At 44.6% G+C, this 19115-nt stretch overlaps 4 protein-coding genes across 4 annotated transcripts; 1 reads left to right on the plus strand and 3 right to left on the minus strand.

The window, feature by feature from the left end:
- Nucleotides 1–40: 40 nt before the first annotated feature.
- Nucleotides 41–764, minus strand: LOC108031166 (uncharacterized). Its single transcript, XM_017104386.3, has 2 exons — nt 655–764; nt 41–594 (listed from the first exon to the last, which is right to left on the minus strand). The coding sequence occupies exons 1-2, from the start codon at nt 697–699 to the stop codon at nt 265–267; spliced, it is 375 nt and encodes a 124-aa protein (XP_016959875.1). The 5' UTR covers nt 700–764; the 3' UTR covers nt 41–264.
- A 2207-nt stretch (nt 765–2971) lies between these two features.
- On the minus strand, nt 2972–3769 carry LOC108031159 (uncharacterized). Its single transcript, XM_017104375.2, has 2 exons — nt 3625–3769; nt 2972–3543 (listed from the first exon to the last, which is right to left on the minus strand). The coding sequence occupies exons 1-2, from the start codon at nt 3676–3678 to the stop codon at nt 3082–3084; spliced, it is 516 nt and encodes a 171-aa protein (XP_016959864.1). The 5' UTR covers nt 3679–3769; the 3' UTR covers nt 2972–3081.
- Nucleotides 3770–4631: 862 nt separating this feature from the next.
- Nucleotides 4632–8330, plus strand: LOC108031847 (endophilin-A). The gene is made up of 2 exons (XM_017105599.3): nt 4632–5063; nt 5225–8330. The coding sequence occupies exon 2, from the start codon at nt 5290–5292 to the stop codon at nt 6397–6399; it is 1110 nt and encodes a 369-aa protein (XP_016961088.1). The 5' UTR covers nt 4632–5063; nt 5225–5289; the 3' UTR covers nt 6400–8330.
- A 1078-nt stretch (nt 8331–9408) lies between these two features.
- On the minus strand, nt 9409–11145 carry LOC108032201 (N-sulphoglucosamine sulphohydrolase). The gene has a single exon (XM_017106059.3). It carries the CDS (start codon nt 11041–11043, stop codon nt 9469–9471), a length of 1575 nt encoding a protein of 524 aa, XP_016961548.1. The 5' UTR covers nt 11044–11145; the 3' UTR covers nt 9409–9468.
- Nucleotides 11146–19115: the final 7970 nt, after the last annotated feature.

A 19115-nucleotide genomic window follows, 5' to 3' on the forward strand; every position in this document is an offset into this window, starting at 1 on the left:
AAGAAAACGCACCAGTTTCAAATTGAAGTGTCTTTCAAAATATAGTTTTCTTTATGTTTTATTAAAACTATTAGTCCAATGATTTAACATTATTCGTATTATTAAAGCTTATCTTTTCTATAAAAACCCACACAACCTTAAAGAATTATCTCTACAACATTTATGTTCAATTTGCATAAAAATTTGTAATTAACTTGTAAAAACTTTTACAGAAATATTAAAAACATGTTAAAAGGAGATTTTCACTGTTTCGGTATTTCTATATTACCAGAACAGGCCTATGCGAGAAGCCCCTGAAGTAGCTCCATAAATGGCCCAATGCTCGCCGGCCAAACGATCCAGACCGGTGTAGAAGACAGCAAAGACGGCATTAACGCAGGTCTTGTGGGTATTGACATTGAGGGTGGACCTTAGCTCGGTTTCGCAATGGGATAAGGCCATTTTCAAGGTGTCCAATTGTTCTTGGGCATCACTCTGGGCGTCAGCACTAGTTGGCAGTTTTTCTCGGGCAATAACTTGGGCGGTTTTGAACTGTTCATTGGCCCACTCAACCGACTGCATTACGGCCACATTTTGGCCAACCGATTGTCCAGTCTGAGGAGGTATTTGTTATTAAAAACCCTTTAATATTACATCAGTAAAATTTTAAATTACCAGAACAACCAAGACACACAGAGCGATCAGCTTTGCACTCGACATTGTCTGGAAACCTTCAATGTGCGACTGAAGACCGAGTTCCTAAAGTTCTAAAGAGTGTCAGCCTTATCTTCTGCTTGCTGGATATAGATAGAGTTTACAGCCTCCTGTGTCTTTATCTCCCTATCTATCTGGGTGCAGCGCAACACGATAACCTCAACCCCATTATGTTTTATGTTGGTCCATAACCGTATATTTTGTGGTATTATTAGATGAGTTTATCAGCGGAAGTGGCACTCGTACTCGGGCAGATCAAATAGCAGTAGCAAGTGCCATGGGTAAACAGCTAATAAACACCATCCGATTCGTGGATGATTCACTGCCATTCGATTTGGGTCCTTGGTCGAGAGGAGATTTAGTTTTTCACTAATTTTTGCGACCCACAAATGAAACTAACGAACTTTGACACAGGCCAAAGCCGCAGAAATTCTGTTGCCTACTGAGGGGGGCGCACAACTTTTGCATCAAAACAAAAGCCGCAAACCCAAAACAAATTTACATACATGCACTTTCCAAGGGGAGGCCTCCCCGCTTTTTTCCCCAACCAATTTAAGCATTTAGAATATATACATATACCCTTAGTTGGGCAGCCCGAATGCGGCTGGATTTCATTCTGGGCTCGACATTACCATTTTTTGCTGCTGCGTGAATTTCAAATGCCGCAACTTTTGCATTACCAAAACAGAGCTTAGGGGTGGTTCCTCGTTCAGTTTGGGGTTTAGTTGGGGGTTTCAAGCTGGGAGCTGGGAGCTGGGAACCTGGCGATGGGAGGGTTGCACGAGGAGTTCGCGGCCAACACTACACGAAACTTTGCCAAGTTGCGGCGGCTGCTTTGCTTCTGCTGCTCGTTGTTGTAATGACAACGGGCAACTCAAGTTTCAATCTTGAAATATTTCAATTAAGTGGCTCAAACTTTGCACTTCCTTTGCCCCCGGGAGGGCGCTGTGTATGTTGGAAATTTACATTTAATTACATATTTGAATTTGAGTTCAAACCCACCCATCCAGGCTTTGTTCGTGGCTTATCCATCATCCGGGCAGCCGCTTGGCCCCGGGCCACTTGGCCATTTGTGGCCAGTCTTTGGCTCGTTAAGCCAAGCCATTTAATAACCACAGGTCCTGCCTCGGAATTCGGATTCGGATTCAAATGCAAAAGCCATATCAAATCGAATCGATCTGAATCGAATCGAATGGAACCGAAGGGGCAGGATGGCCGGCCATTTGGGCGAGGACATTGGATAATTGGAGCTGCCCTGGCACATAAATCAACATTGCCGCTGCAACTGAGCGCAACTCAAGCGGGCTGAGCTGCCGACCCTCGACGGACGACCAATTGAGAGGCAAATCATGCACTGGAAACAATTTGGCAGCGCCAATTGATAAATGCATAAAAGGGCTGTCATAACCCCAAAGCGCCTCCCTCAGAGGGAAAGGGAAGGGAGGCAGGGGAGCAAAGCATAACAGCTAAAGCAGAGGAAGGCAGTTCAAATATTTGGCCAAAATGCGTCAAGTTCCAGCGATGGTCCAGACCGTCGGTATGTGCCACAGAGATGTCGAACTAGACTGTTGAAACTGACTTCATAAGTGAAAAGATTCATAAATGAATTCCTTTTTTATATTTTTGCCATTACTTCTTGGGCTCTTCGTTAGGGATTTTTATTTTATTTTATTTTCTATAGATATGTAGGTATGCACTGTCCTGATAGTCCTAATATTACAGAATCCCTATTAAAAATCTTTTATTGTTATTAATTTAATTTATCGAATCTTAAAAGTCATGTCTCGTATTAGGGAATTATATTAGAAACTAGTAAGTTATTGTTTAAAAAAGGTGGGTTTGTTTATATTATTTTGTATAAATATGTTTATAGGTTTGCTATCCTAAAATTAATGATCATTATTATAATCAGCATAATTTATAAAGATGCTTTAGATGGTTCTTTTTTACTACTTTTTATTACTTTTTATAAAGATTTAAATCTTTTAATTTATTTTCTAAAATATTTGTATCCGATCTTTGGCCAACACTGATTTGCCTTTCGATGTCGAACCGCCAGAACTAGGATTTTCGTGATGGTGACGTGAGCAGCCAAGTATTTGCGCCCCGAAAAGCGTCAAGAAGGCAACGCCAAAATTTGTAATTCCCGATGGGAAATTTAATAAAGCAGCGGAATGCAAAGCTCGACCGGCCACATCAAAGCATGTCCTAGGTCAGGACTCCTACCCCGGGAACCCCACCTCTCGAGGAAGCCCAGCCCAGCGAAGAACCAAAGGAATTCCTGCATTAAACTTATTTAAATTTTATTGCATCTATGTTGGTCGATTGCTAGCTAGGGGAGATTAAATATTAAGTGGGGCACAGGAGGAGGAGGGCAGGTCTTGGATCCTAGGCAGATCCTGCTCCGGCGGCGGGGCTGGCGGTGGTGGCGGCGGCCAAACGAGCCTGCCACTCGTCATCGATGAGCTTCAGCTGGTTCTTGGCGTTGGTCAGCAGGGGCTTCACACAGCGGATCTGGAGCCAGGGGAATGTGGCGTTGTTGCAGCCACTGATTGACTCCTGGGAGGTGGCCACCACATCCTGGACACGCTCCGCCAGATCGGTGGGGAAGTCGGGCTGGGACAACAGACGCTCGGCCTCGCGTTGCAGGACTATCGACTGGAAGAAGGAGGAGATGGAGGCGCCTCCGAAGGGCACGGAGGGAGCAACGGGAGCAGCAACTCCAGCGGCGGCTCCGGTGCCGGCTCCACCGAAAAGTCCATTCAGGAAGGGATTAAAGGCAGCCGCATAGGGATTGGCCGCGGCAAAGGGATTTCCGGCCAGGGGATTGCCGGCAGGACCTCCGGGACCCTTGGGAGGAAATTATGAAAATTCCGTTAGATAATAATCCACTTAATGGGCCGGTGGGCCACATGGTATCTCTCCCCTCACCTGGGCACTGATGCAGGCAATGCTGGCTGCCAGTAGAACAATTGCGAATTTCATTGTCGTAGTTTTTCTGAGTTATTTTCCCAGTCGTTGTGGTTTCGTCGAGACTAATTGCTCCTATCCCTGCGGTTCGCGGCTTTTATACGCCATTAAAAACACGCCGCGACGATCTTATCTTTTATATCTCAACTATATCTTGGCTACTGCGATTGAACTGATTTACATGTTCATTGTTTGTTCGGCATTTGGCGGTGGTGCTTAGTCCCCTCCTGGGGTTATCTGCACAGATAAGGCCATAACGCCCCGTGTGTGCAGGAATGTCGGAAAGTTGCTACTTCATGCGGTGACGTCACCGGCTTATACAATGCCAAGGGGCTTATCTAGACCTTTCCGCTTGGAAATCTTTAGCACACTTCGGAAATGATAAAATTGATTGTGTTGCCTTTTGGATGTTTTTGCAACAATATTGTTTAAAAATATTTGTTGACCTATTCTGAGTCATCATCTTTTTATACCATTGTTTTTATGATTTATTCTTTCGCTTTCCTATCATTTTTCAATCAGATATATTTAAATTTAAGTATGTTAAGACATTGCGCGCCAAATGTTAAAATTAAATAACATATGTTAGCTTATCAGATTGTGTCCTGACGGAATACCGCTAAACTGCATGTTGCAGAAGCAGTCACATTTTAAATTAAGTCAATAAGGCTCTTCAGATTAATTAAATATTTTATTTTTGTCTTTTTTAGTTATTTAATCACATCATCAATATATCAGTTATCCCAACATGGAACTTATTTAAAAACGAATGACTAATTTGTTTTAGGAAACTTATCTTTTGGCTTTTAAATACCAAAAATAAAGGTGCAAGTATCGGCTGTGTCATCTCTGTTAGGTCTTAACAGTAGCCAAGACACACGCCCCTCCTTTCACGTGACCGTTTGGAAAGAACACTTTCGGTATTTTTGAAGAAGTGAAAGTGGCATAAAGAGTATATTCCCAATCGCCGGACTGCATATTTCACAGCCGATTCCGCGGTCCCACTGGCAGAGCCGTTGAAAATTGTTGTACACAGCCGAGATATTGATTTTTGGCAGCCCAGCCGAGAGGAAAACGCGACCCAGAGCCCCCGCCCCCCTGCGCGCGACTAGTAGTAGTAGTAACGACTCACGGTCCTTCAAACATTACGCAGCCCAAGGTTCTGTGTGTCCGGAAAAAATCGAAGATTGCGAGCCGAAGAGCAAAAGAGGGCAGAACGTGCGGAGCAAGCGAAGCGAGTGAAAGTGCCAGCCAGCAGCAGCATTAGCACTGCGAAAAGTAGAACTCGACTTGCGTTCCGATTAGCAGCCTCACGGAGGGAACGAAAAAGCGGAGAACACCCCCCAAGAGGTAGAGCAAGCACCCCCGCGGAGGAGAAGGAGAACAGCAGTGCAGGCCGCGTAAGTCTTCCAAACGTAAACGTTTTCTAAAAATAGAAGCGACCGTCCACCCAACCGTCCACCCATCCATTCCATTGATGAATTAATATTGACATTGAAATCATCAATTTTCGAAATCAAACGAAATCGAGTCTCGACTAACCCAGCCCGCCCGTTCACAGCAACTGCGTCGAAGCCCCAGTCCAATTTATCGAGAGGAAAAACCAGAAGCAGCCAAACAGCAGCCATGGCTTTCGCCGGACTCAAAAAGCAGATCAACAAGGCCAACCAGTATATGACGGAGAAGATGGGCGGTGCGGAGGGCACCAAACTGGACATGGACTTCATGGAGATGGAGCGCAAGACGGACGTCACCGTGGAGCTCGTGGAGGAGCTGCAGCTGAAGACGAAGGAGTTCCTGCAGCCGAATCCCACGGCCAGGGCCAAAATGGCAGCGGTCAAGGGCATCTCGAAGCTGTCCGGACAGGCCAAGTCCAATACGTATCCGCAACCGGAGGGCCTGCTCGCGGAATGCATGCTGACTTATGGGAAGAAGCTCGGCGAGGACAACAGCGTGTTCGCGCAGGCGCTCGTCGAATTCGGCGAAGCGCTTAAACAGATGGCCGACGTCAAGTATTCGCTGGACGACAACATCAAGCAGAACTTTTTGGAGCCACTGCATCATATGCAGACCAAAGACCTCAAGGAGGTGATGCATCACCGCAAGAAGCTGCAGGGCCGGCGGTTGGACTTCGACTGCAAGCGTCGCCGGCAGGCCAAGGACGATGAGATTCGTGGTGCCGAGGACAAGTTCGGTGAATCGCTACAGCTGGCCCAAGTGGGCATGTTCAACTTGCTCGAGAACGATACAGAGCACGTCTCCCAGCTGGTCACCTTTGCCGAGGCACTATACGACTTTCATTCGCAGTGCGCCGACGTCCTGCGCGGCCTGCAGGAGACTCTGCAGGAGAAGCGCTCCGAGGCGGAGAGCCGGCCACGCAACGAGTTCGTGCCCAAGACGCTGCTCGATCTGAACTTGGACGGCGGTGGCGGCGGCCTCAACGAAGATGGCACGCCGTCTCACATTAGTTCGAGCGCCTCGCCGTTGCCCTCGCCGATGCGCTCGCCCGCCAAGTCGATGGCCGTAACGCCGCAGCGCCAGCAGCAGCCCTGCTGCCAGGCCCTCTACGACTTCGAGCCGGAGAATCCCGGCGAGCTGGCGTTCAAGGAGAACGACATCATTACCCTGTTGAATCGCGTGGACGACAACTGGTACGAGGGCGCGGTGAACGGCCGCACTGGCTACTTCCCGCAGTCCTACGTCCAGGTCCAGGTGCCCCTGCCCAACGGCAACTAAGCTGTTCCTGTTCCTCATCCTGATCTTGATCCTGATCCCGCACTCCCATCCTACCAAACTATCCCATCCTATCAAACTGGCTGAAGACGTACGTAGATCGCGGATTGGAGAACAATAACCTTAATGTTGGTTTCGCCACAAGAGGCGCAAATTGGGCAGCCGAAGATGCAGATGCAGTAGCAGCAGCAGCAGCAGCAAATAATATATATAGTTGAATTAGAAGAGCGGGTTACTACGATTACGGATATTACGATACGGCTTAGCTAGCAGCACAGGGCAGGCTAATTCACGGTGGCCATAATGCAAGCTAACTAAATTTTATGTGCGAAATTGTACCAGTTGGCAACACAATAATTAACAAATTAATTACGAGTTAAATTAATGTACGTATTAACTAACTAAATTTACAAGACGTTACGCGCGCAATGCGACTTCCTTGCGTTTTCACATATTTGATTCTCAAACGTCGGCGTTGTTGTTCGCTGCAATTGCGAACACTTAGTGCTAACTTCACACAATAGCTCACGTATTAGAACAGTTGGCCGGCGGCAAAAGCAAGCAAAACACTTTAGCTAATTAACTAAATTACCCGTACTCTCGAACACCCATGGAAGCGCGTCTTTATTTTGACTTCCCGAGTTTTACTTCCCTACTGCCTACAACTTTTATCCGGTCTCATCGTTGTAATTTGAACCTACCTACCTACGCCAATGCGCTCTCTATGCAAAGTCCCCTTATAGGCTAACGCTACGTATCCACATCATACGCCCACATATATTTATTATATACCCGAAATACCTATACCTACTCTACCTAACGTATATTTGTGCAAAAACAATACTCCCACACTCTATTCTAAAAGGCATACGGAATACCGTTCTTGATGTTCGTTGTTCAATGTAAAGAATACTTCAAATTTTTCAAAGGATGAAACAAGCGAACTTGGTGTCCTACTTTTTGCTCCTTTTTATGTGTGTTGTTTTTTTGTTAATTATATACATAATAACTATATATATATTAAATGAAATCAAATATATGTATAAATATATTTATTAAGCGTATTATCTACATGTATATTTATTATTATGTATTTATTATAAATTATACTGAGCAGCAACGTAAACAATATAAAGAATACTTGAAACGATGATAACAGATAAACAGAACTAGCGGCAAAGTAAATGTAACAGAATCCTCCTAAAGAATACCAACCAGCATAAACTAGTTTAACGATTTCCAGACAAATGTTGATAATAACTCTAAACGTAAGCGAATCCAGTCAAGTCAATCGAAGCATAGCAACACTTACGAACCTACTAACGCGATTACTAACCGCAACTCTAGATCAAATATTTATATATTTAGAGAGGAACCCAAAACAAAGTAATAAAGTTCAGAAACAACCGATAAAATTATTAAAATAGTCTCATGTTGGCATATAACAGAACAAGCTTTGCGCGATAACGAAGGTATATACGTTCAAGCAGATATACACATGATATATTTACGTATAACGCGAAATTGAATTGAAATCCGTGCAACTTGTGTTGATAATAAATTAGTTAAATGCCGAGAAGCAAGAAAAACAATTTAAAGAATTATATTTGAGTGCGGTGAAGCATTCGCCTCGAGGACGGACAGAGCGCCAGTGCGAACATTTCCAGAGGGCCCCATCTGGGACCCCCAGTAGTATCGCCTGGCACTATCTTTCCAAGCACACTGACACACACTTGTCCCACTCCCGAGGGCGGAAATTCAAACAATAATTATTGTAATTATGCATTTGTGTGGGCGATGACTTAATAATATACATTATAAACCGTATACATATAATAACAACTACGCTAAAACTGAAGACCCTAATTTATGCAAACCAAATTAATAAAATTTAATTTTTAATGTGTCTTTCGTTCAAAGTCATAAATGAGAAAGCAACCAGCGTTTACTCTTTGATATTTGCCAGCTGACCTTAAAACGTGCTGCCTGTTGTGTAACACCGACTCGGATGCTGTTCATTTGCTGGGTGGGCTGGTGTGGGGATGGGCTGGGGACTCGCAGGCGGCGCCACCAATAAGCCAGAGCAGCATTGAAATTTTCGATTTTCCACACAGACACACTGGCGGAAAAGAGGGCAGCCTCCCTCATCATCGGCCTCCCAGTGGGCATGACATTGAAACGTGACGCAGCATCCACCCCTGGAGCCCATCCTCCCACCCCGAAGTGGCTGAGGTCATGCTGCCAGGACACGAGTGTTTGTCAGTCTGGGCTGATGCAACCATTCAAGCTGACTGGGCCTGGGGAATTCGCTTTCGTTCTCTTCCGTATCTGGGAACTACGTTTGTGAGCCCTTGAAAGGTGAGAATCAAGAGCGCGGATTTCACATATTTGTTTGTTTATCGCTGCCTAACAGGGAGCCCTTTAAAGATATTGTTATAATTCGCCTTTATAGTGACCTTAAAGTATAGTCTATTGGCGAAATAAGGAAAAACAAGATATGTTTACATTAACTTAGTTTTTTTGTTTTTCGATTCTTTTGAAAAGTTTTCTTTGTTTTTTTTATTAGCAATCAAATGTTTTATTAATAGCTGCGAATTGGTTCGTTTTCCGGTTAGTTCAAGTTTTTATTAAAATTTAAAAGAGGCAGATACATTTTAATTACCCTTAAAACTCAAGTATTATTATTTAACAATGGGTCAGTAGATTCAAATGGTGTTTAATCACGTAAAAAGAAAAAAGAGTTGTCTGCTTCAGAACTAGTATTAATATTTTTAAATAAGTAAAGTGTATATAAATCACTTGGAATAGTTACTAACAACTTTACACTTTTCTAAACCTGCTTTTTTCGTTGTGGTACAACCCAAAAAGTTACGGTGGAAAGAAAAGAAAATGTGCTTTTAACCCCTTGACCTCAAGAGTACAAACACTTGGTTTTCCGCATATCTAACAAATTCACACTTCCCACTTTGCTGATCAGAACTGTCGTCGCTTGCCAAAAGAAAAACAGTGTGCTATCAGCACTTTGAGGTGTTTTTATTAGGGGTGCGATAAGACAACAATACTTGTTTGGACCTAGGAAATGACCAAATACTCTTCGTACTGGTTGAGAATCTTCCGCCTGGGCCTCTGCAGGGCCTCGTGGCCCAGGGTCAGACAGGCCGGCTGATCCTTGAAGATGCCCTGCTCCTGGAGCACTGCATGCGGAGCACATCGCCAGGGATCCTTGGTGGCCACCTGCCAGTCGAAGAGCTGCTGGCGCAGCTGCTTAAGGGTGCCACTGTACTTGGGCTTCTCCGCCAGATTGGCTCGCTCCAAGGGATCCGCCTTTATGTCGTACAGCTCCCACTCGGGTCTCTGGTAGTATTGCAATAGTGATCGATACCAGGGCAGGGACTGCTTGTTAATGGTGGCATTCAGTATTTGCTGGAAGGTGGGCGAGGTGTAGAAGTCCTGGTCGATGGGGAAGTCAGCCCAGTAGTTGAGGTTGTGGATGAGCTTATAGCGCCTGTTTCGCACCATCCGCATGGGATAGGCCATGGTCACCTCGTGGTAACTGTGGCTGCCAAACACCGAATCGCTTTCCTTTACGGGAGGCTCCTCTCTTAGCACTGGGAGAATTGATTTCCCAACGTTCCTCGTCCCATTGGGGGTGGTAATCTGAAGAGCATCCAGAACACTTGGGTATATGTCCAGCAGACTGACCATGGCTGCCGTGGTTTCGTGATGGCGGTCCTCTTTCTTCGGCGAGCTGACGATCAAGGGCGAGCGAATGCCATGCTCGTAGAGATTAGTTCTTCCGCCGGGGAAGGGTGGTCCATTGTCGGAGGTGTAGATCACGAGGGTCTGATCTGCCAAACCGGCTGCCTCCAGTTCCTTGAGCATCACACCCACGCCCTGATCCAACCTGGAAATGGTCATATACTGAGCGGCCAGTTCCTGACGCACTACATCCGTGTCGGGCAACCAGGCGGGCACCTCCAGATTGCGCCAATCGTAGTAGATGGGTTTCCAGTCGGGGATGCTGCCCATTCCCTCCTCTCCACTGCCCCAGCGCTCACAGAATTCACCGAACTGCGGGGTGATATGGCCACATCGATGGGGATCATGGAAGGCCACCAGCAGGAAGAAGGGCTTCTGCTCGTCCTTGGCTTGCTTCAGGAACTGCCTGGCGTACTCCTTCATCCGCGTGATGTTCCTCCCAATCTGGTTGATCGAATGCTGCTCCTCGGTTTGCTCGAAATCTAAACGGAAATTGGCGGCTGGTCCTACATGTTTCTTGCCAATGATGCCGCTAAAGATCCGGCCTGCACTTTGTTGGCGGATTAGGTTGGGGAGAGAGCCCGTCTCCGGCAGGACATTGAAGTTGTGGACGCCCTGATGGAGTCCGTACATCCCACTCGAGTGACTGGCCTGTCCGGTGAGCAACTGTGCGCGACTGGGACTGCAACTGCTCACCGATGTGAAGGCGTTGTTGAAGAGCAGTCCCCGCTTGGCCAGTGCATCCAGATTGGGAGTTTGGCAGAATTTGTTCAGATAGGCGCCCGACTCGAAGCCAGCATCATCAGCCAGGAGGAGGAGCACATTCTGCGGGCCAGCGGAGCACCCGCCAATCACCAAAAGTGGAACTATCCACCGGAGAAACTGCATGGTAGATGAATCCTTCCAAATTAAAATAAAATTCTGAGGAACCCGAGGAACAAAGTGATTCTATAGACGTCGTCACCGCACTGAAGTCCGGATCGAGAGAGTCCAATACTTTTGAACCAACTACAGAGCCTCTCATTTCTCCGCCTCAGCTTGAGTCCCATTCAATTCCATTCCCACTTCCAGTTTTAATCTCCCGCTCACAACAAGAGCCCAGCGGGAGCGCGGCTAGGTACATTCACTTTGAACGACTTTCTTTCAGAGCGGTTTGACTACAGTCCCTACTCGATACAGAAAACTGCAGTTAAACGAGCACAGTATAGTAAGTATATTATTCGTTATCTGATTTCTTTCTAATCTAAGAAGATGTAAATTGAAAGATGAGTTATTATATTATTGACTTGACTACATTTAATGAACCAATATATGTCTCATGAAATTTATTAAAATTAAGATCAGCAAATATAGAGATCTAGTTGAATTATCATATAGCTGCCATACGAACGATCGGAAAATGTGTGGGAAAATAATATGGAAAAATTATATCTTTGGTGTTTTTTAACATGTAACCTCCTACGATTGGAAATAACATTTTTTAATTAGTTCTGAAAATCGGGCGACTATACTATTTTTTTTAATTTCCCCCGATAGTTCCTATGGGAGCTATAAGATATAGTTGTCCGATCCGGCTGGTTCCGACTTATATACTACTTGCAATAGAAAGAAGACTTTTGGGAAAACTGAGAGACTAGTTTGCGTAGAAACGGACAGACAGACGGACAGACGGACATGGCTAGATCGACTCGTCTAGTGATGCTGATCAAAAATATATATACTTTATGGGGTCGGAAACGTCTCCTTCACTGCGTTGCAAACTTCTGACTGAAATCATTACATCCTCTGCAAGGATATAACAAGAATATTTAAAAATCTTTTATATAGTTTTGTTGTCATTATAATATTACTGTTTGGATATTGTTCTAACAATTATATTAACTAAATAAATTTGTTATATTTGTATCTAGTTCTTTTAATTACACGAAAGTTGCCAGATCGCATCTTCGTTTTGTTTCCTTTTAATTGGATATGTTTATGTGCATGTTTACACCTAGCCTTTGCGTACTTTAGTGGGTTATACCGGGCCGTAAAAAATTAAGCTGTGTTTTTACGTGACTGACATGGAAATCCATTTAAAATCATCAAGATTTGTGCTTGGCGTGGGCCATTGGTTGATCACCACGTTGTGGCTTCTGATTTTATCATGCCACACAGGCAAGATAAAAACCGGCCCAGTGCCCCAATGGAACCACGTCAGTGCTACTCGCCAAACGCAAAAGATACACATTTAGAATTGCATATAATATCTGTTTGTGGGGATGTACATTTTGTATCCCAAAGTACCGAGCGCGAAGCGTAAGTTTTGTTCGACGATAGCCGCGTGTCAGCCATGGGCTCGAGCCTTATGTAAGAGGACAACCCCCAAAGTGACTCATTTGGCCGGCTAATTTTAGCCAGCTCGCAGCTACGGCTAAAGCCACCCTTTTTGGCCCACATTGGCGAGGAAACCCGCCAGAACTTTCGATTCAAAATGTTTAGCGACATTTAGAGTTTTCCGCAGCTTGTTGCGAAGAGATTTCCCCAGACTCTGGCAACAGGCCAAATCAGCTGGCCCACGCAGCTGTTGCAACGTGTGGCAAGTGTTGCATCAGCCAATCTGACCCAGAGAGAGAGTTTTGAGAGCCAGCGAAAGAGTGCGAATCAGTGCTGCCTCCATTGTTGTTGCTTCATGGCAGGCCGCCAAACCAGTTGCCCTACACCTTTTGGAACGGCCATAGGCGACTTGCTTGGGCCAGAGATAATATAGGATTATTATAAATGAAATTCGGCTGTTTTCATCTGTTTCTTTACACGGCTATAGCAGAAATTTTCCAGTTTACTAACCCTTTCAGATAAAAGCAAGTATATTTGCACTGAAACTTGTAAATTAGCTCAGAGTAGCTCTAATCTTTGATCTTTTTTTAGCTCTTCTTATCTCTTGTAGCGATTTCGGAGGCACTTGATAGGGCCCCGAGTGGCCAAAATACTATCTCTGCCATTTTGATACTGGCTGGCGCGAGCCGGAGCATATTTAGGGTTATGATTAATATGCCTTTGATTTTCGTATTTTATTCAGAATATTTCAAATATAAATCAAAATTATTTTTGTTCATTTTGAAAAGAATAATCTATCTATCAACAAAGGTACTCAAAATACCCTTAAGTCAATTTGGTTGCTTAAACTGTTGGTATTTATACACTTTTAAGTGAGAATTGAATATTTTTTTTTATTTTATTGAATTATTATTAAGTTATTATTAATTTCTTTTTTTATTGTTGAAACGATTAATTTCCCTCTAAAATAATAATAATATTCGATTATTAGACAATCCAAAAGTCAGTTTTGAGTAGGTTTATTTTTCCAAATAAAATTACTTTATTTCATTTGTTGATGTTCAAATGTGAAAATCAAAATGATTAGCGCTGTCGCCATGCTGCGCGCTATAATTTACCACTTCTAACCAGTTAGGGACTGAAGTTTCCAACCAAAATGTCCATGTGGCCCATCCCTAGCATCGCAAAGAGGAGGAGGTCCGCGCGTGGAAATGTTTTTGGGGGCACGGCACGGCCGTAGAAATAGACACAGCAGCTGAGAGCGTGGATGAAATGGGTGGCGGGAAGGGTATATAGACAGGGCGGTGGGGGCACCGGCAACGACGTCAGCAAAATGATATTATACGAGTGTTCGAGTACCAACCACGGACAGCGGCATTCGTCCAGCGCTCAGAGCGGTTGAGTCAGTTAGTAACAATACTTCGTCGCGAACAGAACAACACCTCAGTGAGTCAAAGCAGATGAAGCATTTTGTGTGCAAATAATCGTGGAATTTGTGAAATTTTCGATTCCTGTCTTGTAACCCAATCTTAATGGCATCAAACGCTGAAGATCGTTTCAAAGATTTCTTATTCATAGAACAGTAATTTCTTTTCGTGTAACGCGTACAGATAAACTCAACGTTGAGTGCGAAGTGCAAAAGTGATACACTTAGGTTTGCCAGAAAAACATTTGCGAAAGACGCAATAAATTGGCCAAAACAAGTAGTCCATAAAACATTACCCCATACATACTTTACATACAGTGGCTGAGATAAGAGTTGTATCTAGACGCTATATAGATAGGCGCGTGTGAATTAACACTTGACCAGTTCATTAAGTATCCGCCCGATCCGAGAGGCGATACCACTATAGCAACAGCTGTCCGTCTGTGCAACCAACAGCATCTCGAAGGCTTTTCGCCCCTATATTATGTTCGTTCTGTCTGCGGTTGCTGCAACAACAACAACACCGGCAGTGGCGAGGAAAAGCGGAGAAACCATCCACGCGTCGAGCAAGAACGTCATGCAACATTCGCCTGTCGTTGCCCTCATGTGCGTGCAACATTCCCAGCAGCAGGTTCCCATGCAAAGCAACTTTATGTGTATGCGTATGCGAGGCTGGCACAATACCAAGTGTTACTGCAACAATTCGATCGACATCACCATCCCGACGACCGCGATCGGTACTGGCACCGCCACGGGCACTAAGATCCTAAAGCGCTCCAAGTTGCTACGGAAGAAGCGGGACGTCGTCCGCCGTCGCTTTAGCCCTGCCTCCTTTTGAAGCGGATACCACAGAGTCAAGGCCACCGGAACAAGGAGCAACAAGGATCAACACATTTGCGCCGTCGTCATTGGAACCTGCTCAACAAGGCAGCGCCATGATGAAGGGTAAGCTGAATACTACTTACTACATTATAAGTGTTTACTCTCCCAAAGTCAGCAACATTTGCTGCCGGACTCTTGTTGCTGGCAGTGTCATTGACGCTTCGACTTACATCGTACTTAGTATAGACGAGCCCTCGCCCTCCCTCACAGGCCTATAGCCAACTTACACCTTGATAGGGCAAGGCATTTGCCTGGGTATTTCAATTATTCCATAAAGCTTGTATCGTTTTTAATATAGAATATAATGTGTTCGAGTGAGATCTGGTGCTTTATTTTAAACCAGTTTGTAAGGTCAATAGACCCCACGCATTGCATTACCATATTCAATTCGAGCATTACAATAAAAGGTTGGCTCTGAGTTATTCACAAAAGTAATGATCTTATTAGGTTTTATGGGGTTTTCTTTTAACCAAAACATAAAAGATACTATGAGAGAAAACACAAATAGTAGTTAAGCCATTTTAATACACTTTTAAACTTTACCTAAAATATTTTATTTTAATTTCTATTATATCCTGCGATCATAAATAGTAATACAAAATACAATTTTGCCTGAGGGCCTTGAAAACCAGGCAGCCTCGAACAACGAGCATGGCAAACAAGCTTGAACAAAACACATTTTTGGAAATGCCAAAGGAACGTTAATCGAACTTAGTCATTTTCGGTTTGACAGCTACCACACATTTCGATCACGTTGCAGATAAACCGAGTTGATAGGGAAGCCTAGATAAGATTGCGAAATCGAACAAGGAAGGGGCTCTGTGCGCCAATAGCTATCGAGGTACTTATGTATGTATGTATTTGGCATAAACCTCGCCGTGCCTTGGGACCGAAATCGCTCGCTCATCGTGAGAAGACGAAAGAAACCCCGCCTGGTGGCCATTTAGCTTGGTAATTTGCCAACTGAGGCCGGCGTCGTGGATGGCCGTCTTCGATCTGCCAAGATCTCGTGCCAGCCGGTGCTGGGAGCCAGATTAGCATTTGAAAGTCAGCGTGTGCGTGGATTTCGGGGAAAATTCCACGAACTTTGCACACCTCTGTGGGCTGGCAATTAGGCCCCGCAGCTTGTGGCCCAGAGCGAAAACCCCCGCCGCGTACTGGGTCTGCATATCAGGCCCATTACAAATATCACATGATGACAGTTTTTGCCAACTGCTGAAGCTCGTTTTGCGCTTTGGTGATTTCTGTTTTTCAGCGTGACTCATGGATTTCTTTAATTATCAGCAAAAGTTCGGTATGTAGGCCTGTGCGCAGATGGAAGCTCTTCGATTCCGAGAACTGAAACAGCTTTTATCTGAGCACACCGTGGAAAAGAGGTGACTAATACTATAGGAAAAAAGCTCTGCCGTTCGACTGTGTGGGACTGAGCTTTCAAAAAAGAGAAAGACTGTGCCTAAATTTCCCCCGTTTAAATCTCAACGATTTTTGCATTGTCGTGGGGTTCACAGTCTGTCTTTAGAAAAGGGCAATCAGTCTCAAAACTGAAAGAAATGGGGGTTGAACTACTATGCACAATGGACGAAGCCAGCCCTTCGCACAATGTGTCGTATTTTATACCTTGTACCTACAGAATGCCAATGCACTGTGGATTTATAGCTAACCAGTTTAGGTTCTAAATAAAATCTGAGTTAAATACGCCAAATTATAGGTCTCATTTTTATCATGAAAAGATATCCAGAGAGCGTGTCATGATACTATGTTTTAAAGAAGGTAGGGTTTATATCTTCATACTCTGTTCTCCAAGCAAACTAGGTTGATATCTATAATTTTATAAGTAAGTTAATTCTAATTCTAGAAAATGGCCAGTTTACAGATTTTAAAATGCCATTTAAATTTCTAAGATACCCGATTTTGAGATAGGTCAGTTGACACAGGCAGTGCGGACCTCGAGGTTCTACCCAAACAAACGGTGACTCATGCCGAAAATGCTACCCACACAATAATTCCTCAAAAAATAGCCTTGCAGTCCCATGAATACTTGTATGGCTGTCTAGTAGCACAATGATCTGGTTTGCAATGTTTTGTTTAAGAAAAACAGCGGCCGGCTGTGCCAAAGGCCTCCAACTTGTAGCTCATATGCCAGGGAATTTCTCAGAACGAAAGCAGGCCATCTGGCACAGAGGGAAATTTCGCCTCTCTCGCTTCCGCACGAACGTACCTCACAGTGCGCGTATCTGTATCTGAATGTGAGTAAACACAAAGCTCCGTCGCTCAGCGATAAGCAGAAAGTATCTGGCTATGGCAGACCGGTTTCTGGGGTGCTTTTTGAATTTCACAACGAATGTAATTCACAGTGCCAGGCCAGCCCACCAGTTTCGACTCTGTTTGCCGCTAGCAGCTCGTCGTCGTCGCATCGGACGTTTCAAAACGTAGTGAATACTCCAAGCAGTCGGTTGACTCACGCAGATCCGCAGTGCATAGTTCTGACTACACGGCAAACAGTGAAGCCATACAACCAGTTCCTGCGGCCAGGAATAGCAAACACTTAGTGCACAGACTTGGCAATCGTTGTTGTTCAACGCGGAACAACAACCGTGGACATTTGTCGGTTCCCCAAAAGTAATCTTCCTGATCCGAGCAACGGCCGGACCTGAAACTATAACCCAGTGGTGGTGCCAGGAACCACCCAACCTATTGCGCAGCAGAAAAGACAAGTGAATTCGCGGTCGGGTTTCCAAAAAACCAGACCACCGCGCTTGAAGACACATTCACCGCATTTATGTAAGTAGTGCAAATGAATCTCAGCATTCCATATGCGTAGGCATGTACTTCTGTTAGCTATACAGTGTAGAGAGCTTTTTTGTTGTTTTCAACTTGAACTGAACGTCGCCATATTGAATCCATTAAGTGCAGTGCTGACGTCACCTGCCCTCGAGCAAACGCAGATACAGATACACATGCAGATACAGATGCGATCGAAATGTACAACAGTAGGGGATTTTTCCGAACCGTTTGATTACAGGGCGCTGTGACATTTACATTAGTGTGTAATTAGCCAAAGCTCGCGTGTGCTTTTCGGGGAAATTTTTCCACTGGCCGAGGTAATTGCTTTCTGGTGTTGTTTTTGCCGGCCGCACGACTTCAGATATCTGAGCGCGATAATGTAGCGACACGAGCGTGTGCCTTAATTATCTGCCCGCCAACTAGCGGGCGAGCGGAGTGCAGGGGTTGTCAACCGTTGATTAGACCCCCACCCTGCGGTACACCCGTCTGGCGGTACGAAGACCTGTTGCCCAGGGGTCCGCCATGTTGTTGTTCTTGCCTCGTTGCGGGCCTGTTGTGAAATTCAGAAAAAGCTTTTCGCAGCACACGACGCCCCGAAAGTAGGCGTGTTTGCCATACGAATCTTATCTGGCGCTTGAAGGTAGCCCTATCGAACGAGGAACTGTTGGGCTTTGGGAAAAACAAAATTATCTTTAATTGTATCTGAAGAGCACTTTGAAAAATCCTCCTGTCTTATCATAGTGATCAACTGCTTCTGGGGCCTATAAGTAATGTGCGTTCTCCATTTCTTTGCTTACAGCTTAAGGGGAACTTGTGTCGACGACTCTTTTAGAGCTTGTTTAGAGGGACCCTAACAATTTCATTGTTTCTTTCTAACGGTCAATTAAAAGTGAGTATCCTACATCCTTGTTCTCTCGTATTTTTAAGCCACGCCTCATGATTACCCGACTTTCCGAGTCCTTGCATCGTTAGTTTGTAAGATTGTTTTATGAAAAAAGTAAAAAGACAAAATACAAAAGAACAATATATGAAAAAAGGAGTAATTCCATTCAAAAAAGGAGCAATTCCAATAAAAAAGGAGTATTCCAGTCAAAAAAGGAGCAATTCCATTCAAAAAAGGAGCAATTCCAAACAAAAAAGGATCAAATCCAAAAAAAAGGAGCAATCCATGTACAAAATAACCAACAAAAGAAAAAGATTTTCAAAATACACAGAAAGAAAATGGGAAAAAATATGCAAAAAATAAAAACATGAAAAAAGGAAAGCAAACTAACAAAACAAGGACAACACCCACATACCCACCCATCTCGACACAAAAAGCACCAAACATCCAGCTATCCAGCAGTCGAAAGTCGCCAACCATGATGGTCTAACAGAGCGCGGTGGCCAGGCATGTGTCATCCTTGATACACCTGCCACCCGCACTTGTACATTGCTAACCCACCCAAGCCACAAGATATTTGGAGGCGCGAACCCCAAAAAGGATCGCGCTTCTGCCCGTCCTCGATCTGTGTAATAACAAAATCTTTTTTCTTTTGTCTATTTTCTTTCA

This window comes from Drosophila biarmipes, chromosome 3R, assembly GCF_025231255.1.
Source record: "Drosophila biarmipes strain raj3 chromosome 3R, RU_DBia_V1.1, whole genome shotgun sequence".
NCBI classification, from domain to species: Eukaryota; Metazoa; Arthropoda; class Insecta; order Diptera; family Drosophilidae; genus Drosophila; species Drosophila biarmipes.

Coding starts and splice junctions, on each gene's coding strand:
- LOC108031159 (XM_017104375.2), bottom strand. CDS start 3,678: ATGAAATTCGCAATTGTTCTACTGGCAGCCAGCATTGCCTGCATCAGT. Junction 3,544..3,624: donor TTGCCTGCATCAGTGCCCAG/GTGAGGGGAGAG, acceptor TTTCCTCCCAAG/GGTCCCGGAGGTCCTGCCGG.
- LOC108032201 (XM_017106059.3), bottom strand. CDS start 11,043: ATGCAGTTTCTCCGGTGGATAGTTCCACTTTTGGTGATTGGCGGGTGC.
- LOC108031847 (XM_017105599.3), top strand. CDS start 5,290: ATGGCTTTCGCCGGACTCAAAAAGCAGATCAACAAGGCCAACCAGTAT.
- LOC108031166 (XM_017104386.3), bottom strand. CDS start 699: ATGTCGAGTGCAAAGCTGATCGCTCTGTGTGTCTTGGTTGTTCTG. Junction 595..654: donor TGTGTGTCTTGGTTGTTCTG/GTAATTTAAAAT, acceptor ATACCTCCTCAG/ACTGGACAATCGGTTGGCCA.